Here is a 22,427-nt window from a genome sequence, read left to right as displayed (position 1 = left end):
GGGCCATGTGAAAGTTAGGAGATGGTGTTCTCCAAGCTCCTGATTTTTCTGGTTGGGGAAATTGGATTGTGGGTATTACATGGAGCATGGAGAGCAGTGAATACACACCCTCCCATTCTGGCACCAGCACCTCTTCCCCACAGGCCTTCTGCAGCAGAGGACTAAAGCCATTGATTGTACATAGCACAGTGTAGCAACTATATAGAGAAAATTGGGATTGTCTTTATCACCCAGGTTTGCAGATTGGCTCCTCCGACCAGGTAACCTATAGTCAATTGCCTTTGCTTTTCCTTCCCTCTAATTGGGTCGTCATAGTCTGGTGGTCTTGATGGTTTCCTGAGTAAGATGTTGGGAGAAAGAGGATGGTTTCCTCAGCTCATCCTGATGCTGCCCTACTTTGCAGCCTCTTTTTGAACCTTAAGAACACCACTGGTAAGGCAGGATGGATGACAGAAGTTGTCTTCCACGGCTCTGACTTGGACCATGGAGCCAGCCAGGGGCACAGTAGGTTGATGTTAGGGTGGCAGCACCAATGTCTCTGGAGATGGAAGTGGTCCTTGGCCTCTGCTGACTGGCAGTGACCATGGCCGCACCTGGAACCTTTCTCCTGGGAGGGTCCTTGTCTGTCAAATCCAATGGCTCAAACTAGTGAAGTCTAAGGGCTCTTCTGGAGGGGATTCTGAGTCAAGGCAGGAGGTAGTTTTTGAGAGATGTGTTGCTCTCAACTTTTGAGACACATGCATAATGTATAGTCAGATGCCATGAAGACCACATAATCTTAGGAGGGAGAGCTTTGTTCAGACTAGAGGCCAGCAGTCCTGAACCTTGTAGACAGAAGGAAGCCTCAGAGCAGACTGAATGCAGGGTCAGAAAATGGGGGAGCCCCATCTCAGTCTCTCAGGAGGCAGAGAGGAGAGGACAAGCACAGAAGTCTTCCCCACTCTCATGTGCTCCAAGTGACTGCCTGAGGAGGGGACAGTGGTGACGGTGGTCGTGGTGTGATGGATGTACCTCTTTAGAGAGACTAATTGAAGTATTTCAGCTGGGGTAAATTGGGGTGAGCTGGGAGATTATTACAACTTAATGGCAGAAAAAGCAAAATAGCATATTCATTTTGAGATTGGATTAGGAGTTGGTGCTGTTTGATGGCATTAGAGCCAGGGACCCAGGAATACTGATTCCTTCCCCTGAAGTTATGCCTGACCTCTTCTGGGAGATTCAGAAGTAATTATATCCAAGAGAGTAGCAGAACAGAAGTGAAGACAGCTGTATGCACAAGGCTGTGCAAGCGCCCAGGACTCCAGAGCAGAGCCCTGGCAAAACCGCATTAGAGCAGATAGGGTGTGTCTGAGGAAAGCCTTTCACTCCATTCCACCTGCTTTCCCCTAATTCTAAAACACAAGCAAGCCAACAACAACAATAACAAAAAATGTCTAGGCCTCAGTGTCCCTACCTGGCCCCATGGAATCAGGAAGAGAAAGTGCAGCCAGCCAGTGTGGCTCAGAGGTCCAGCCTGTTCGCAGTGTGAGACAGGGCAGGAAGTGCCCGGGACAAGTGGCACCTGGGCTGGGGCTCAGGAAGCACAGCAGCCTGTCACCCACAGTCATAGCCTAGTTGCTGTCTGACTTCAAGCAGGCAGAGCAGCAGCCACTTCTGAGGTGGCAGGTGAAGGGGGCAGATTAGGAGGAGGGTCCCTCCTGCCCCTTAGCAGCTACACTGTGTCCTTACTACACATAGATGTGTCCTCCTCATGAGGACTATGAGGAAGGATAAGACTAAAGCACTGTTTATACAGGGTGTTTTTTTAAGGAATGTGTTGTAACCATATCAGTAAAATAAGAATTTTGCCAAATGTTCAAAATAGGAGTTTATGTGGACTTATAGGGGGAAGAAAAGTTTGCTCTGTTAGCCAAATTAAAAGTAAAAGGGGAAATATTAGCTTATTTTAATAGGAGAGAGACATTTTTAAAATATGCATTTTAATTAATTCTGGTAATATTTTTCTCTCAGAAGAGAATATTTTCTCTCAGAGAGGAAAATTAGGTAGCTTTGCTGTGTGACACATCCCAAAGCTACCTTGCTAGTGGGAATGTAAATTGTTTAACCCCTACAAAGGTAGTTTGGTACTGTAAGTGCACAAACCTTCGACCTACTAATTATGCTCCTTGGATTTTACTCCTTAAATATGCTCCCATGTGGGCAAATGGCTTGTGTGCAAGGCCGCATTGCTTGTAATAGCAAATTACTGGAAACAACCCAGTGGTCAGTGATAGTGACCAGTCGAATATATTATGCTCTATCCATGCACTGGAAAACTCTGAAGCCATAAAAGAGAATGGGAAAGTATGATACTAATATGTAACGATCTCCGAGACGTAGTGTTAGGAAAAACAAGAGCAGAGGGTATGGTGGAACATCTCTTACATGCATGTGGGATTTTAAGGTGGGATTAGAATGTACCTATGTGTAAGGTATTTTTGAAAATACACAAAAAAAGTTAATGGTGGGTGGGTGCGGGTAGGAGCGGAGCTGGAAGTCGGGTGGAAAGCTGTGTGATCAGGAAAGGAGGCAACAAGCTGTCAGCAGTGAGGTGGGGGTACAGGGCCAGGAGATGGAAAGAAGGAAAGAAAAGCAGGCAGGTTCAGAATGAAGGAAGGTAGAAATAGAAAGGATGCATGTGAGAAATAGGTAAATGGAGATAGAGAGACTAGGTCAGAAATTAAAACATTAAAAGAATACATGCAACAAATATTTGTTGACCAGCTACTCTGCCCAGGCCCATGCTCAGCCCCAAAGGAGACAGACTCCAGCCTGCCTCCCAACCCCCTGGGCCCTCGGAGCTCCCTGTGTACACCTCCCTCTGCTCTCTGATGTAGCTGAAATGGTGGTCTGTGTTTGTCTGGGGCCCAGCACAGCACCCGCGCTCAGAGCAGTGCTCAGTAAGCTGGTAGCAGAGATAAAGGGGAAGCTCATGCCTCTTCCAGGAAAAGCCTCTGACTACTGGGACCCAGTTACTCCTTCCCTTATCTGACCTGCTGGGAGTAAGACGCAAACCTCGCAGCTTAGCACTCAATTTGCTATTTTGCATATTGTCTTACTTATTGTTTAGCTAAATTAAAATCATGAGGACAAAGACTTCATCCAAGTTTGGGACAGTAATTGATTTGGGGAAGAGATTGACAAGGAGGGATAGTGCTGAAAATATTAGCCAGTTAGATCAGTCTCTCTTTTCATCAGTGTGAAAAGTTGGGTATGAGATCATAAGTGAAATTTGCTTATATGATTTCGTTTCTCTGGAGGAAAGGTAAGACAAGAGGAAACAGTAAAGACTCAGCGCCTTATGGAATAATGTGCACTTCACTTGGGATTGAAGTTTACATTTGGGAATAAAGTTTTTTAAGTGATTGAAAGAGGGAGGTACTAAATCAATCGGTTAATCTACCTGTTCACCCAGAATAGATGACATTGAATGTATAGATGGCCTGTTTGCCGGGCAGAGAGAAAGGAAAGCAATTCAAGCTAAAACATTTGGAGCAAAAGTCTTGTGGTATGGAAGCGCTTGGCCTGTCCTGCCGCCAGGAGGTCCAGTCAGGCTAAAGCAGTGAGTCCAGGGGAGGCGCCAAGGAGGTTGAAAGTGGAGAAGTGGGAGGGGTGGCCAGAATCCAGGAATGGCCTTGTGTGACAAGTAAAGGAAAAGATGACATTCTCTGAACCAGTGTGCTTCAAACTTTTCTACCAGGTGGAGGCAGAATAGAATTATGGAGTGTCTCAGAAGGGCAGGGAAGGAGAGTTAGTATTAAGCCTCACTTTGTTTTTTCCTCATTATTTGCATTCTGCTCCAGAGTGATATGAGTGATGTTTCAGATTACTTACCATTTTGTAAATACTGATACTTCCTTGAACCCCCAGAGTTTGTGGCCATAGGCAGTAAGGAGGCTTTGCCAGCAACAAGAGTAATGCCCCAGTGTTGCAGTGTTGTAGAAGGTTGGGTGGGCAGAGGGGGTGCCCTGGAAGGATAGCCTTTGCCAGGAACGTGGCATGCCACCCTTTGGTGGGTCCTCACAGCCACCTGAGGGCTGAGTTGAGGATGAGGGATGAGGAAATGGAAGCCCACAAACACTGCAGAAATACATAGTGAAGACAGGAATTTAATCCTGCACGTCTTACTTTAAGGCCTGTGCTCTTTCCATACACTTCACCACCTCCAGGAAGCAGAGTGCCAGAGGCTCTTGCCATACTCCAGATGAGAGGGACCGAGGGCCTGTTCAGAGTAGAGGTGAGAGAGGCAAGGAGAGAAGCAACTGGAGAGAAATCAAAGAGAATTCAGTGACTTCCTGGATGTGGTTGGAAAGAGGAAAATGAAGGGTAATTCCAGGTTCCTAGGTGGGTGATGCTTGCCCTTAACCTGTGATTAAATAAAAAAACAAAACAGCAGAAGATAAGTTGTGGCATATAACACCCAGGATAGACATCATGAACGGGTCTGAAAGCACCCCGCCCCCCGCCTCCCCCAAGACTGCACTGTAACAGCCAAGATACTAGACAAGTTCAACAGGGCCTGGGAATTGTCTTTTAGGTTTGTTCGAAGAGACTACACCAGAGGGCAAGGGAGGAGGAGAAAGGAATTGAGCTGGTGTATCTCGAGCAGCTTCACAGTCAACATGAAGCCTGGCTTATTCACAAGACAACCAAGTAAGCAGAGAAGAGGGCAGCATTAGACAGAGACCTGCCTCCCTGAAGCCAGTTGTTAAAACACAAGAAGTCAACATGCAGCCCCATAGGAAGATTCAGAATGTACTAGAAGTGATTGGAAATGTCAAGCATTACAAAACTCACATATTTAATATTGGATGTAATCTGTGTATTCCAGGATACATTTTACTAGATTCTGTTTCTCCAACTTTTTCGTTTCCTAACGTTCCCCTCGATTGAATATTGTGATAGATGATGTTATACTATAGTTGGCTCAGGATGAAGGGCTGAAAAATTTTAGAGAAATTATCCATTTTACTAAGTTGACAGTCCTGGTTTCAGCCTTTCCTCCTTCTGGGCCTGGTATGCTGTCCACTTAAAATGTTTGGAGCTCTGACCTTCAGCATCCATCTCAAGACTAAAGAGAAATTTCAGCCTTCCTCTTTCTAGCCAACTTTAATTCTTTTTTAAAACTCCTGTTTATATGCAACTTCATTGGAAACTTCAACAGACTTTAGGTCTGTTCTCTGAATTAATTAAGACTTGGCGAGTATGTGAAGCTTGGCTCAGCCTTCTTTTTTCTGTGCCCTAAATGTTCATGCTTCTTAAAGGCTCCACTTTGAGGCTCTGCTGAACATTCCAGTGCTGGTGTTGGATGTCAATAATGATTTTTCTGAAGAAGTAACCAAGCAGGAAGAACTCATGAACAAGGTGGGGAGGACCTTAGCTTCAGCTTTCTGGTGATTTCCTTTATTGCACTTTTATCTTTGCTTCAAACTTCAACGTAGTGGGTCTTGTGCTTTGCGCCTCAAATTGCATTTCACACGCCAAAGCCTATGGGACCTTGTACAAGTTACACATATAATCCCTATTCTCTAAAGTACTTGGGGCTAATAATTGTTAAATAATTGACTTGTAATATGTGCTTCTTAGCTAACATCCTCTTCTAAGGCATTCTAGAACTAGGGAAATGCAATTTTTGGATTCTGTTCCCACCTTTGCCATTTGTAACTATGTGACCCTGAGTAGGTCATATGCCTCTCCATGCCTATTTTCCCTTCCTAACAAAAACCTCATGGGCTTGCCTAAATACATTATAGAAAGACTAGCATACAGTTTGTTGATAATGTGAAATTTAACTTTTGGTTTTTCTCTTCCCACAGGTAAATACTTTTGTAAAGAATCTGTAACCAATACTGAGAAGTTCTGGCTATGATCTGGGCTCTCTTACTTTTTGAAGCTAGTGAAATACGGAGTCACATACCTTTCCATCACCTTTTACCCCTAGAGTGCTCTGACACTCAAGTGTATGGTTTGTTGTTAGCCTTACACTTTGCCATTGTCTTCTTTTGTACCTCAGTAACTTCTAAGATAAAGTTTAAGTTTTTCTAACTTTGCATATCCAGTTGTTCATTTATTTCAGTGTGTGTCTTTTGCTGCCTGCTCTGAACCTCTAGCCATTTTCATGTAAAATCTTAGCTTTTCTTCTTTACTTTTCACCAGCCAGACTTCCCTGCGTGTTCACTTGTTCCCTCTGACATGCCAGGGCAGGGATTGCTCCCAGGACCCCCAGTCAAGCCCTGCCATAGTCATGAAGAAGGGAAGGAAAGTGGCTCAGTAGTACATGGACACCCAAGTGTGGGCCCCAAGATCTGGGAAATGGAGCCCAAACTCCAGGAAGTTCCTTTGTCTTTTCCCATCCAACACTCTTGGTACAGAGGGTGGGAGGGTCTTCAGACCTTTGCTTTGAGCCAAAGAACCTGGACACAAGAAAGAAAGGGAGGGAGGGAAAGAACAAATCAGGAGCATAGAAGGTTAGCTTCTAACAGTTAGGGTTTGGTCATCCTGGCACTCTGGCCTGTTCTAAATATCTAAACCCAGTGAGTTTCAGGTGACCTTAATGGAGTGAATTCGTCTATGCTGGAGAGAAAGAAAAATTTTTGTGCTTCATTTCAAGGTTCAAGGACAATATATTGTTACCAGAGAAAAGTGCATGGCTTTATAGAATTGAAATGCTCCATTGCAAGAAGCCTGCAGGTCTGTGATTCACCATGAGCAGAATTGCTGCACTGGCCCTTGTCCATTGTACAGGCACACAAGAAAACAAATGAGCTCACGACTCCTAGTGTCCGAGATGATAGAAACCTGCATTTTTCTTAATGCTTGGGAAAACGGGTGTGAGATCGGTTTCTAACAAATGTGTGATATTTCTAAATAAAAGCACAGTATTTCTTTTTCCCACTTAAATTTCTAACAGCTTTATTGAGATATAATTCACATATCATACAATTAACTCATTTAAAGTAATACAATTCAGTGGTTTTTAGTCATAGGACTGTGATGCCATCACTACAAGCAATTCAGAATGTTTTCATCACCCCAGGAAAATGCCATGCCAACTAGCAGCCCCTCCCGACTCCACCCACTCCTTCCCCTGCCAAATCCAGCTCTAGGCAGCCACCAATACTTTCTGTCTCTATAGATTGCCTATTTTGGATATTTCCTATCAATAGAGTCACGTTATATGTAGGCTTTTGTGACTAACTTATTTCACACTCAAGGTTTTCAAGGTTCATCCATGTTGTGACATGTAACAGTTATGTTACTCCTTTTTATGGCTAAATATTTCACTTTTTGGATATACCACATTTTGTTTATCCATTCATCCATAGACAGATATGTGGATGCTACTTTTTGGCTATAACCAATACTATGAAAACTCATATACAACTTTTTATGTGGACATACATTTTAATAACTCTTGGGCATATTCCAAGGAGTGGGATTACTGGATCAAATGCTATCTAACTCCATGTTTAATTTTTTGAGGAACTGCTACACATTTCCAAAGTGGCTACACCATTTTACATTCCCTCCAACAACATATGAGGGTTCCAGTTTCTCCAGATTCTTGCCAACACTTGCTGTCTGTCATTTTGATCATAGTTATCTTAGTCTCTCACTGTGGTTTTGATTTATGTCCCCCTGTTGAGCATCTTTTCATGTGCTTATTGGTCACCTGTATCTTCTTTGGAAAAATGTTTATTTAAATCCTTTTGTGCATTTTTCAGTTGGGTTATTGGCTTTTTCTTTACCTTTTATTTTTCTCTTTTTATTGAATGGTTATTAGCTTTTTATTGAGTTGTATGAGACCTTAGATATTCTGGATCCAAGTTTTTAATGAGATACATGATAATTTACAAATAGTTTCTCCCATTTTGTGGGTTGTAATGTTTTGATAGTATCTTTTGGAGCAGAAACATTTTTCATTTCAATTAAGTCCAATTTAGTCACTTCTGCTTTTGGTGGCGTGTGTAGGAAAGCTTTGAATAACCCAAGGTGACAGACACTTATTCCTATGTTTTCTTCTGAGAGTAGAAGTTTTAGTTGTTAGATTAGGTATATATGCCTTTGAGTTAATTTTTATGTATGGTATAAGGAGAGTTTTCAACTTCATTCTTCTGCATGCGCATATCCAGTTGTCCCAGCACCATTTATGGAAAAAACTATGCTTTTCTCCAATTGAATCATCTTGACACCCTTGTCAAAAATCCGATCCACTTGACCTTATGTTTGTTTGCTAATTCAGGCTTTGGACAAGACTAGGGATGAATATAGGGTATTAGGTGTGTTTTGGAAACTCAGTGGTTTTGCTGCTTTGGCTTTGAGGGGCCCAAATATTTAATTCTGATTTGCATTTCCAAGAATCTCTGTGTTCAACTGAAGAATCACCTGTTAAACCAGAGTAAAAGCAGTAGCCACCCCCCTTCACTCATTTATTCAACCATCAACAAATATTTATGCATATCTGCCATATGCTAGAAACCAAGTGAACATGACATAAGGCAAACTTTTTTCTTCAGAATGTGTCATCCAGAGGAGGGGAAAGACACTGAATGAGTCATTGCAGGTACCGTGAATGACTCAGAAGTACAGGCATGGGTGGGGTCCGGTAGCAGAAGGAGCCAGTGTAATCTAAGGACTGACAACTTCTGAATTCTGAAGAATGAATGAAGTAGAGTATTCAGGCAGAGAAAAGCCATTTGCCCAGGCCCTTATGTGAGAATGAGGCATTAGGCCCAGGTTGTCAAAACCAGATGAGATTGGTGAGTTTATAATTTAAGAATACACTCCTCTCCTTCCCATTCTTCACTTAAAGCCTGAAAATCTACAAATTCAGCAGTAACATTGCCTTATAGAATGTAAATGTTCTCTTAAGATAGAGCCATCAACAGTCTCACCTAGGTGAAATAATTTGCCATTTTCCAAATTGGTAGCTGAGATGGTCTATAAAGAGTAAATATTTTAAGGAATAGTTGTAGTTTTGCACCTCCAGTGTCCAGGGAAGGATAGGTCTGGATGGAGTGTTTATTAAATACAATCAGGACCACAGTGTCAGGCCAGTCCAGTGGCTGTTCTCACTCTTCATTTAGGCTGCTCCCCAGAGTCAAATAACTTGGATTAACACATAAAAATAGATTTCTTTCTGGCTTACAATGCAGTTAAAACCTGCTATTCTGGAACTAGAATATTACCTTGATAGGATTATTATGTGAATTGAGGTTGTGAAAGTTCTCAAACTCTCAGGCTTTTAACATGAAGGGAGAAGGTGATAGTTTCAGGCAAAAAAGGCTGTTTGTTATATGCAAATACTAGACTCCCAGGGAAAATGAAGCGAGGAAATAACATGCCCTTTAAAATGGAAAGACTCACCCCCTTCAGCCTTCACTTTAAGGGTTAGGCAGTTTAAATCTCTGGACCACTTTCTCCTTCTTGAAACTTTTCCTTTGCTGGCCTCTTCTGGGCTTCAGTGTTGTATCTCCCTTTCTGTGTCCTCGGCTGACTCATCTTTCCCTCCTCCCCATGCAGTATTGGTGTCCCCAGGGCACCCTGGGCTCATTTCTGTCTTTACTCACTCCTCTGAGGGATCTGGTATTCATTTTCTATAGCTGCCATATCCAGTGACCACAAACTTGGCTTAAAGCAGCACAAATGTATTCTCTTACAGTTCATAGGTCAGAACTCTGATACGGGTCTCACTGGACTAAAAATATCAACAGAGCAGCATTCCTTTCTGGAGGTTCTAGAGGAGAATCTGTTTCCTTATCTTCTCCATCTGCTAGAGGCTGCCTGTATTCCTTGGCTTGCAGCCCCTTCTTCCATCTTCAAGGCCAGCAACTTTACATCTTTTACCCTGCTTCCACTGTCCCAGCTCTTTGACCACAGCCAGGCAAGGCTCTCTGCTTTTAAGGCCCCACATGGTTGCATTAGGCCCACCTGGATAATCCAGAATACTCTCCTTTCTCAAAGTCTTGAGCCTTAATGACGTCTGCGAAGTCCCTTCTGCTGTTAAGGTAATATATTCACAGGTGCAGGGATTAGAATGTGGACATCTTTGGGGTGCTGTAGTCATGGCTTCTACAATTACCATGGGGTGAGGACTTTATAAGAACTTGGAAATGTTACGGAAAATGTGAATCACTTGCAATAGTTGAGGAAACTGCTGTACCCCATTACTCATGTCCTGGCCCAATCAGTCTGAGATCACCAGGAACAAACCTGTAGTTTGACAGAATCAGATTTATTAACTCACTGCAACAAAGGAGACCACACACCAGGGGAACTATGGGGTGTCTCATCAGACTGGAAAAGACAATTACAAGATTTGGGGGGAGGATGGAGTTTAGGTAAAATTTAAATAAAGCAGTGTTTTGATAGGCTCAAAGAAAGCAGGACGATACCTATAGGAATCAACATCTGGTCTGAACTGCACAGTAGACCCAGGTTCTTTTCCTTCAAAAGTACAAGATAAATGTGGAATGTCGTGTTCAGAAGACTATCTGAAGTTCTGAATCTGACTTGCAAATCAGAACTACTCCGTGTCAGGTGACTTAGATGCTCCCAGCATTGAAATTTTTGAGAAGTGAGGCTAGTGGCAGAGCGTAAGCACTGTGATGTAGCACACTTGACCTAGCACTACTTCAGGAGGATCATCTGCTTCTGGATTACGGTTGACTGGGGGTAACTGAAACCACAGAAAGTGGTGCTGCAGATAAGTGGGGATGAATGTACACATTTAGTCGAACTGCAAAGTTTCTGATGGTCTATCATTTAAAGAACAAGGTTTCTCAGTCAGAAAGCAGTAGTCAGGCAAAGAAGGGGTTGGTTATGATACTCCAGCTGCAGCTGGCCCTTGGGAGGGAAATTGTTTCGTGGTAACTTTATAGCTGGCCTTACATACGTCTGGCCACCTTTTTTCCTTAGTCTGAGCTAATTTTTACTTCCTCACTCACTTTACTCAAAGCCAATTTTGTTTGTCCTATAGCCTACCCACCATTTTCTAAATATTTTGAAGCAAATCCTAGACAGGAGGATGACTTTTAAAGCTAGAGCTGTGGTGCCTCTGAGTAGCATTCCTGGCTACCCCTTCATGCTCAGTGTGTATGAAAGAGCTCTCACCACCACCACCACCCACCTCGGCCAGCACAGCCTGTTGCTCCTGCTTCTCCAGGCACCCAGTTGACATAGAAGACTTGGAGTCATCCTTGCCCCTCCAGCTCTCCTTACATCCTACCCTCACCAAATCCTGCTTGTTCATCTCTGGCATCTCTCAGTTCTCTGCATCTCAGTTTCCATTTCTCCCTTTGAAGGTTTAGCGGACATTGTTGTCAATGCCCCAACCTTCATTCATACTGGCCACTTGGCTCCCATCTGAGCGGGGCCATGTCAGGAGTAGCTGGAAGCCACCCCCACCATTAGTACTACCGGTGACATGGCTTCTCCAAGCCACCTCGACTAAATGTGTACATTCATCCCCACTTATCTGCGGCACCACTTTCTGTGGTTTCAGTTACCCCCAGTCAACCGTAATCCAGAAGCAGATGATCCTCCTGAAGTAGTGCTAGGTCAAGTGTGCTACATCACAGTGCCTACGCTCTGCCACTAGCCTCACTTCTCATCAGTAGGCATTTTATGATCTCACATCTCACCAGAGGAAGGGTGAGTACAGTACAGTAAGATAACTTGAGAGGGGGGCCATATTCACATAACTTTTATTACAGTATATTGTTATAATTGTTCTATTTTGTATGATTGTTAATCTCTTACTGTGCCTAATCTATAAATGAAACTTTATCATGAGTATGTATGCATAGAAAAAAAAAACAGTATATCTAGGGTTCGGTACTATCCATGGTTTCAGGCATCTACTGGGGATCTTGGAATATATTCCCCAGAGATAAGCAGTTGCAGGCGGTGGGCAGCTACTCTACCAAAAAGCCGTGGTTGCTATGAAAAAGCATGGCTTTCAGCCGGGTCTCCTGCCCACCCCTGCCATCAGATGACCACCCCTCAGCCCCTTCTGTGAGGAAGTATTAGAGCTGCCGTATTTTTATAACTTCATCTCCCACCGCTCATACTGTCACCTCCACAAGACTGCCCGTGACTCCAGAGGATATCGTGTTTCCCAATGACAAGCTTCTCTGTCTCTCTCATCTCACCCTCACCCTCACCCCACCATTTGGTGCTGGAAGAACTACTCATGCTGCCGTTCTAAGTCTGTGCTCTCTGTGAGGCTCTTCCTTGGCCCCACTCAGAAGGAGCCCGTCTTTGTACCCTTGGGCTCTCTGCTTGCTAAACTATGCCAAACTCTGCGTCAGACCTGAATGAAAGTTGTCAAGAGACATCTCTCCCCTGCTAGGCTTTCCAATTCTTGACACAGACCATGTGTTGGTCACTTAGCACAGTGCCTGGCATTTATCTATTTATTGCTGTTTAGTGAGGCCTAATATAGACTTGCTAAACAAATGCGTGATGTAACTGGAGACATGGGCTGCCCTGTCTGGGGCCACCGGGTTTATGGCCTCCATACTACAATCATCAATCTATGAAGTACCTTCTGTGTGCTAAGCACTATGAGAATATGCGAGAAAATTACAGGCCCAGCTCCACCATCAAGTTGTCGAGGGAGCTGCTGCTGATTGAATGCTTACTGTGTGCCAGCCATCTACTGAACACTTTTTAAAGTTCCTTTACCCTCTCAATAATCCCATGAACGAGGCTGAAGATCCAGTTTTTTAGCAGTGTGGAAACTGAAGCTCAGTGAAGTTCAATAATTCACCCAGGGTCCTGCAAGGAGTGGTGGAGCTGGAACTCAAACCCTGGAAGGCCTGAATCCAGAGCCTGTTCTCTTTCCACAGTAAACTGCCTTGTCAGGGGAGATGAGACTAGACTTTTGGAAAAGAAGGCAAGCCTGGCTGTGTGTATCAGCTCACTCTTGCTATATGGACAGAAAGACCCCCTAACTTGCCAGCACTGCTGGGTGGAGACCCCCTGTACCTGCCAAATATGCCTTTGGCCTAAGGGGGCCCTGAGCAGGCAGAGATGCTCCCAGTGACCCAGATGTCCTCTTTCTGGCTACTGCATCTTCAAGGTGGTGAGCCTCTTTAAGCACTTGGCATTGGGGCACATTGGGAAGTTCAGTGAAGTTTCTGGAATGCCATTACAAATGCTTTCCCACCCCAATGCCCTGGTCCAACCTGTATGTAGCTATCAGATGATTCTCCTGAAATACTTCTAATCATGTTAATTGTCTCATCTAAAGAAGTTGGCATCTAAATGGAAAGTGGTATCCTGGATTGGATCCTGGAATAGAAAAAGGATGTGCATGCAAAACCTAGTGAGATCCAAATCAAGTGTGGAGTTGAGTCTCAACAGTAAGATACCCGTGTTGGCTTAGTTTTGACAACTGCACCATTAAAGATGTCAGCCTTGGGGGAAACTGGGCAGTGGAGTATAGAGAAGCTGCCTGTACTGTCTTTGTAACTTTTCTATAAATGTAAAATTATTCCAAAATAAAAGTTAATTAAAAGGAAAATTTGGTGCCTCCTATAAGATGTTGATCAGGCTCCTTAACTGGGCTTTTGGGGTCCACCAACCTTGTCTTCCCCTCCCCCTGTGAAGGAGCCCTCTGTTCTAGCTACAGTTTCTTCACTGTCCTCTGGATGTGTGTGCTCGCCTCATCTCTGCATTTTCCCTACCGTACGCCCTGCTGGACTGACAGCTGCCAAAGAATCAACCATAGCCCTTAATTGCAAACAGGAACAAGTTGCTGTGAACCTAATGAAGCTTGAGTGTCAGGGCCTGTCATTTGCAAGGCCCTGGGGGCTCCACTGTGGCTGGTAGGAAAAGGGAAAAGGTGATCCCCCTGCAGCAGCTGCCATAGAAAGTTCCTCATGGCTCCAAGACTCTTGCAGGTGTATCTGACTTGCAGAGCTGGGCCACATGCCCTTGACATGCCACATAGCTTCAAGGGAGTCTGAGAAAGAGTGTCTGACTTCTTGTCATCACTGTGTGAGGCAGACTCTACTTCCACCCAAGGTGGATCAGTCCCCAAACACTGATCCTGAGAAGGAGTCACCACTGGCTGTCCACGCTGTGGCATGTGTTCACTGCAGGTAGTTTTCTAGAGACAAAGCTTCTCCTAGGGACCTTTGGACCCTGGTGACACTTGTGAAACTCCCTGGTTTGGCCCAGAGGTTTCATGGTACATCTGTGCTCCTGTATTTGATTCACCAAACAGGGTCAAGGAGATGTCATCCCCTGAGGGCACTTGAATTAAAACCCTTAAATAGAAAAGGGCCCATGTGCTCATCTTTGGAAAAGGACAACACTGCAGTGGTGATAGCCCACTTGAGGGGAGTCATTCCCCAAGGCAAGAAAGCACGTGGTCCCCAGGAGAAGGCCCATGTTCTCTGTGTCAGCTATGGCCCACCTCCCCCGAGCCACCTCCACCAGAAAAGCAGGAGCGTCTGACTCCTCCCTCTCACCCCTGCCAGCCAGGCCATCATCTGGTGCGAGCAGCCTCCCCCTAGTATTCCTCAGGCCTGTCTTAATCAGCACACACCCTCTTCAGAAAGCCTTTGCTGACCCCTCCCCAGCTGGGGCAGGTGCCCTGCCTTTGTGCTTCTGGTGAGACCTTGGCTTGTATCTTACTGTTGCACTCACCACATAGCATCAAAATCATCTACTTCCTTGTCTCCTTGTTAGAGCAGGAAGTGCTATTTATCCCTCTTTGTTTCTCCAGTGCCTGGCACAGAGGAGTGAGTAGCTCAGTAAATACTAGACAAATGGGAAGAAGGAAGAAAGGGAAGAAAGGAGACAGAGCTTGAGAAGGGCCCATTGGCCTATGCAATGAAATGTTCCCCACACTCTTACCCTTTAATGCTGCCAGCAACACGCTTGCCAAGACCCAGACTGCTCCCAGCCCAGCTCTGAGAAGCCTGCCTGCCCCTGGGCGAGATGATGTGACTGTGAGATCCTCAGAGTGAGCAGTAGAAATACAAGATGGCAGGGAGCTCTTTGATTCTGCTCTCAGAGCCTCCCCACCCCAGGTGGTCCTGGGGCCACTATGGAGCACAGAATGCTTCATGAGGAGGAATTGCAGAAGACAGAAGCCCCAAGCCCTGACTCGGTAAACTGCAACATCAGCCCTGGACTGCCCTCCTCAGGCTTCTTTTACATGGGAAAGATAGAAACTCTAAGTCACTGCCATTTGGAATTTTTATCTTTGCATACAGTTGAGCTAATAATCCTGTGGCTCTGAGTTTGTTGCAACATTTTCTCTTGCTTAATTTGGGGCCCCGCTTGCAGGGCAGATAGGCCCCAGTTTGCAACTGGGGCCCCAGGGAATGTTCCCAGGTACAGAGGACCCTTGCAGTTGATAGATGGTTCCTGGGCCATTAGTGCTGGCCTGTGGGAGGATAGAGGAAAGGGGGTAGGGAGAAGCTGTGTTGCGTTGGGCAAGTCATGAGACCACTCTACACCTTAGGTTCCTTGCTTTGAAAACAACAAAGATGATCTTCATGGTCATTATAGTCTTATGCTCACAGTATTTGCCTATGAATGGAGTAGCATGGCATGGATGGAGGGCTTGGGTTTAGGTGTCAGACAAACCTGGAGTCCAGTCCTGGCTGGGCCATAAACCAGTAATGCTACTTGGAAAATTTCACTAACCTCTCTGAGCTTCCATTTTCTTAAGTCTGAAGTGAAACTAACTTTGTACCTACTCTGCAGGGGCTGTCCAAGGATTAGATAAACTGTAGACAAACTTCTAGGCACAAGGAGCCACTTCGTAAACAGAGTTGGTAGATCTGCCTAAGCGGGGAACATGGAGAGTTGGAAAGCCCTTCACAGATAATCTAGCTGAGCTGGCCTTGAGGGGTGGGTGAGGAACATGTTGGGAAGTGGTGCCAACGACAGGCCAGACAGGTGAGTAGCAAGGGCAAAGGAAGGGAAATGTGTGATGTGGTGGTGAAGAGGGGCACAATTTGTCCCAAATAGGGAAGTACAACATGTCCATAAGTGTGATGCAAGACAGACTGTAACAGGTGCTACTTCCAGCTATGGGAGCTTCATGGATCACATGGCATTTGAGCTGGGCATTAAATGAGAATAGGGTTTTGAGAGCAAAAGTTGGGATGAGAGTGGCTTTGGAGTAAACACCCTATGTGAAGGCAGGGAGCTAAGGAAGTGTCCTGTGCCCTGGGGAAGAGAGGCCGTGTGGCTGAGGAGAGTGCAAAGGTGGAGGAGGAATGCTCAAACGTTTCAAATAGAGCACTTGGGGCCCTTTGCTCTGCTTGGGCACCCTGAATGGGCTCTGTGAGGCCAGAGTGCCTGGGTCTGGAAAGAGCCTCTGAGGTCCCTTGGTGACCTGGAAAAGTAGTTGTTGCGGCATTTGTGTTCAGAAGGTAGAAGGCTGAGAGAGCAGGCAGGCAGGCATTCAGTGCAGCTTCCTTCCCACTTGGTGGCTGGCTGAGTGCCTTGAACTTGATCTCAGATGACCTGAGTGTTCCCTTCCTGGAAACGGTTCCATTGCCAGGAGCCGTTGAGCTCCCTCTTTGGCTTTCTTTCTCCTTCAAAGCAGGGACTTTGTCTCCGCTGAAACTGGCCACTGCTGCCCCAGTGTCTCCCCACCTGAGCAGCACCTTGCTTTCTTCTTCAGTGCATGGCAGTGGGTGTCCACTGTTAGCAACCTGTTCTTGCCTTTGCCTCTGGCCAGCGTTGTTCTCAGTTTAGAATTGATGACTTTAAGAGTGCAAGATCATAGCATAGATAAGGACATAAAAACCTGGTGGGGAGGAAGAGAGAGGAGATGTATGTGTCCCCCCTCCACAATTTCAGGCTGCATGGCTAGTTAACAGCTAAAACAGAACAGCTCAGAAGCTAAGGCTGATGTTCTCTGTCCTGACTGAGCTGCTTAACTCCAAGCTCCTCAAATTCACGAAGGCGTGGGGGTGTGGACCTCCACTAATTTGCAAGTCTGATTAATGTCAGTGTCTTGTGTGAAAAAATGAGTTATGTTTCAGGCATTGTCCTTGTTAACAATACTATCCCTGATTGTTTTATGGATTGGGTTGGCATGAAAAATAATTCCAAAAATGCCTGAATTTGTCCAGTGTCACTGATTAGTGTTGTCTTAAGACACTAAATCCAACATTATGTTAGTAAAGGAAAGGAACTGCAACATTTTTTCCTCAGTCATATGCACAAGCTCTATATTACCAAATATATATATTACATAGTATATTACCAAAAAAGGGACTGATTTCTAATCAGCATACAAGCTAGGATGTATTAATCTCAAATAGGCTGCTTTGCTCCAAAGCCATTTCAGACTTACCTTTGGAGCCATTTTATGGGTCCCATTAGAGAGCCAGGCTCTGTTCACCATTCAACTAGAAAACATCAAACATCTGGGTCCTGGACACTGTGCAGGGCACTGGGAATTGACCAGGTAGAAAGACAGACACACGTGTGTACCTTACAAGTGACCTTTTCACTTAATAAATGTCTTACTATAGCACAGGAGGGTCTCAGCTCCAGGCAAAGTCACTCTGTATTCAGTGAGACCAAATAATGACAATGGAACGTTGTGGGTAAAAGGTCTTATACCAGGCTTTTTATTTTTGTGGTGGCAGGTCAAGCACTAGAATCACCTCTGCATCCAGCAAGTCTGCAATCCACAATTTGCCTCAGCCTCTGCCTCCAGGACAGAACAGTGGGCGGAGCTCTTTATATATCAACAGACAATTATGGCTTGTTGCCAGCACTTGAGTAAGCATGCACCTACACAGTAGGCCAATTTTTACATTATTGCACATGTGCATTGGGCAAGTAGATTAGGCTCAGGTGAGGATCCTGACCATGGGAACTTCCATTTTCCCTACACTTACCTAGGTTTGAATACCATCTTAATCATCAAATTTGGTTGTAAAAGATATTTTGGGCTGCTTTCTAAAATTAAGCTCCACTTCAAAGGACGGAGAATGAATTCACTGATTGAAAATACTCAGGGAAAAAACATGTATCTTAGACAAAGGCAATCTCACAAGAGGAATTCCCCAAGACATTTTAAGCAATGGCCACACAACCTCCCCAGGAGAGAGACAATTTAAATAAATTTTACTTTGAAGCAGTGTTTGTTTAAAATGCAAAGGCACATTTTCATGAGAACAAGGTTTTGGCTTCTGGAGGCCAGCCATCTCTCCAAGCAAGATGACCAAAAGGTCTGAGGCAACTCAGGTCTATTGGCTGTGTCTGCTGCCCATGAACCCTCAGGCTAGAATTGCCCCAGGCATCCACATTTGACAGCTCACGTCTACAGGATCTCCAGATCAAGTCAGATTACAAGATTGACATGGCTCAGAAACAAACCTGTTTATTTGCATGGGTTCCCATGGTGCCAAGGATATTTCATTGATCAGAGATACTTGATATCATCTGAGTTTCCAGGAGCTAACAGAACACGTTCTGTATGCTTCCTATTTCACACAGCGCTTTCTCATGTATCCTCTCCTTGAAGCCACTCCCTAACTCTGGTGGTTGGCAGTAAATATCCCCATTTTACAGATACTCAAACTGAGGTTCAGTTGAACAACTCACCTAAAGCATTCAGCTGCTGAGAGCCACTTAAAGAGCTTGAAATCAGATCTCACATTTCCTCCTCCACCAGATCACACAGGCCTAAACTCCTGCTGGAACTTGTGATCTCATGCAAGCCATGGTTCCCAGCCTACACGGTAGACCCCCACCCAGTGTGACTAGATGTTGCCAGGGACATGAGACCTGGGGTCTGGGCCCAGGTCCATTCAAGCAGAATGTCTGGGAGTGGGACCTGGGCATCAATATTCCTTCAGTTCCAGGTGGTTCCAAAGTGCCAAGTCAAGTCATTCTATTAGTAATTGGGATTTGCTTCCTTCTCTCTTAAGGATCTGCTTTAAGGCATGGATGTTCCACTTGTTATTTTTCAAAAATAGTTTTCTATTTCTCTTATAGGAGTGATATCTATTTATAGTAGATACTTTAGAAGATACAAAGAAGAAAAAAATTATCCAGCGATCTGTTATTAATATTTTGATGTATTCTCTCCTAATCTGAGTATATTTTGCTTACAAATTTTTGATAGTACAATATGTACTAGTTTTCATGTGCCTTCATATGGTAAATATTTTCCAATGTTACCAAATATTTTTCAAAAATACTATTTTAATATTAAAACATGAGGCTTTTAAAGATATGGTCATGGTACATGACATTAACAGTGATTAAAACTGGACTGCAGATGCTTTTTAGATTTTTCTTTTTGCTTATTATACAAATAATTTTTCTATAATTAACCTGTATTTGTTAATTTTTTTAATTAATAAAATAATCATAATGGCTACATCATGTTCTAATGTGCTCATATCCTATGCATCATTGTTTAACGGTTGACCATTTAGGTTGTTTCTATTTTCTGTTGTTATAAATAAATGTTCCATGAAGATCTTTGTGCCTAGATTTTTGTGCACCACTTTCCTAGAAGTGAAATTATAGAGTCAGAGGGCATGAACACTTTGAAAGTTATTGATAAATATTGCTAAATTGCTTCCCAGAAGGGTACACAAGTTTATGGTCAAATCAATGGCATATCTTGGGAAATAAAATTGTTACAGTATTTACAAAACAGTGTTTTCGATTTGCCATCTGTCAGTTTGCTATGATTATTAATGAGGCTGGTTGGGTTTTTCATATTTTTATTGGTCATTTGTATTTCCTCTTTTGTGAATGTTTACCTCCTTTGCCTTTTTTCCCCCCCTTATGGGTATTTGTCTTTTTCCTTACATACTAAGTATATAACACCTTTCCAGTTCATTTGTTTGTAAATATTTTATCTGAATTTATCATTTAATTTGGGTTGATGGCATGCAGAAAGATTTATTGATTTTACGCTTAGAAATACTTTTGATTACCTGATCAAATAAATTGTTGCCAACATTTTCTTTTACAGGTCTCAATGAATAAATACCTACTTACTTAGGATTTTTCTGGTTAAGCAGGAATTTTTTTGGTCTGGACTAAGAAACAGTCCATCTCCGTGGGAACCTGACCTGGAATTAATAAAAACTCCAATGCTTTCATAGTATTATAGTATACCTTCCTTGAACTGTCCCACCCAAAACATGATGATGTAAAAAAACATGTTGGGAGTTCCCACTTTTGTAGGGCAAAACATTGTAAATACAAACGATAGCACATAGCCTCTCACAAAAAACTGCGCCACCCCAAAACTAATTTAGCCCATTTCAGCAATGTATTCAAAATTAGGATGGGTCTTAGGAAGGTGCCTATGGCCTCAGGTGGACACTTTCCTTCAGTCCAAACCTCCTCTGGTTCCATCCTTTGAGGATAGACTGTAATCCTGAGCAGGGTTGCTCTGGAATGTAATACTCAGGACATTTACACACCAGCAAATTATTTGTTGTTTTCCTGACATTCAAATTGAACTGAATGCCCTGTATGTTTATTTGCTCAATCTGACAACCCTAACCCTGAGGTTTTCTTTCAGTGTGGTTGTGGGGCCCACATCCCAGGAGTGCCCACAGGAAGCAACAGACAGATCTGACATCTCTGGCATACACATAAAGGAATTAACCTGCCTGCCTCTGAAGAGGTTCCTCACAGCCAAGAGGTAGCCTGCTGGCACTGGGCCAGGATATTTATCTGAACAGATACAGAGGCAACCCGTAGAGTGCTACTGCTGCCTCACTCAGGTGCCCTTAGCCCACTGCATGTTCCTTGTGTTTGAGAACAAATTGAGACTGAGTGGCCAATCTGTTCCCTGTGGCCACTTTCTGCTGTGACACCCATTTTCTGTCTTACACGCTTTTGATTCACTATAAATAGATTGTTTTCCAAAGGCTGGATGTTCAAATTCAGGTTTATTGTGGTTTTGAGATGGCCAAATGTCATGTAGATATGGGTCATGTGGCTATGGCCTAGATAGGCCACCATTAGGGCATTCCTGAAGATTTGAGGATCCTAAAAGCAAGAAGACTGAGACATCAGCTGATAAACCCCACCCCTTGATTTAGCAGATAAATAGTACAATGTTGGGGATACAGAATATCTCCCTAGGAACAATGCTAGAGTTACCTCGAATGACTCAATCCCTTAGTGCAGGTATTTCCAAAAACACCTTTCCCAGCTTCCTGGGGGAATGCCTGTGTCCTTTTTATCTCTAGCCTACTTATCCCTATTTCCCAAAGATTTCTAAAGCAGAGCTTCACAATCTTTAGGTGCCAACAAGCATTGGAAGGTTTTGTTAAAATGAAAATTCTGATTCATTAGCTCTGGGCCCTGCTGAAATCCTGCACTTCTACAAATTCTCCATGGTGCCACTGCTGCAAGTCCACGGGTCACACTTTGAGCAGCAAGAGGGCTCTGGAACTGAATCAAAGGCAATGTGATTCACGTCTGAGAGAAAGGTGACCACAGAGTGAGGCAAGTGGGTAGAAACAGGGAGCCTGAGAGAGGGGACGACTTCGGGATACTTTAGAATGGAGCTGGCAGGGCTGATTGGATGTGAAGCGAGGGAGGCACTGGGAAAACTGCCAGCTTCTTCTAAGGAGGCTGAGTAAGGGGCTCCTGCTCAGGCCCAGGCCTCATCCTGGGCCCCTGGAGGTCATTATCTCTATTAGCTTAGGTAACACATCTTGTCCTCATTGGGTATTGTATATATTTTAACTCTGGTTGTCATGGCTACATATAGTTAAAACTTTGTAAGTTCCTTTCTCTTTGAAGAGGGAAGAGGAATTGAGGGATGGGGTGAGGATGTAAGGACGAGAGTGTGAGTGCCTACTGTACACCAAGGTCTGAGACAGGACATCGCCATAGCATGGTTCATTTGATTTTCTGCGAAGGAAGCTGCAAAGGAGGCATCACGAGTCCCATCTTTACAGATGGGAAGGAGGCTGGGAAAAAGGAATCACCTCGTGCACAGCCACAAACCGGTAAACAGAGGAGCTGAAAATGCAGCCCAGGCATCTAGAGGACACATCTTAGTGGGGAGGAGAGGGGTAGGTGTTGCAGAGGTGGGGACACAATGGCTGAGTAGGAAGAATGCGTTTCTGGTAGGGACTCTGAGGATTGATTCCCAGGCACTGCACCCTTCCTGTAAATGGGCCTTGACCCTCCCCCATAAAAGGAAATGTGGAAGGGGGTGCCTCAAGGATGAAAGCGGTTGATATGGTATGAAGTTCTTGTCTCAGATGGGACAAAAAGCAGGCTCTTGCTCAGCAGAAGACGGAACAGGAGCAGCTTATGGAAACAAGATAATGGAACAAATGGGTGCCAGTTGGCCCCATCTCTTAGGGATGGGTGGGTGCTCAGCTCTTTCTATGAATACTTTGCACTGC

The 22,427-nt window shown here is 44.3% G+C and overlaps 1 protein-coding gene across 5 annotated transcripts in view; it reads left to right on the top strand.

The window, feature by feature from the left end:
* The window catches only part of DGUOK (deoxyguanosine kinase), a 29,127-nt gene extending 23,043 nt beyond the window's left edge, over positions 1-6,084 (top strand). For 2 of the 5 annotated variants that reach the window (XM_017644373.3, XM_017644372.3), the window contains exons 5-7: positions 4,577-4,692; positions 5,304-5,403; positions 5,856-6,084. In XM_017644373.3, coding sequence (XP_017499862.3) covers positions 4,577-4,692; positions 5,304-5,403; positions 5,856-5,882 — 243 coding nt within the window. In that variant the 3' untranslated portion in view covers positions 5,883-6,084. Of the gene's footprint in view, positions 1-4,576; positions 4,693-5,303; positions 5,433-5,855 lie in introns of all 5 variants that reach the window. The other 3 variants (XM_037027225.2, XM_017644370.3, XM_017644374.3) reach the window with 2 other exon arrangements.
* Positions 6,085-22,427: the final 16,343 nt, after the last annotated feature.

Source organism: Manis javanica, chromosome 1, assembly GCF_040802235.1.
Source record: "Manis javanica isolate MJ-LG chromosome 1, MJ_LKY, whole genome shotgun sequence".
Lineage (NCBI taxonomy): Eukaryota > Metazoa > Chordata > Mammalia > Pholidota > Manidae > Manis > Manis javanica.
The sequence above is the reverse complement of the archived record's forward strand: the minus strand, read 5'-3'. Positions and strand labels throughout refer to the sequence as shown.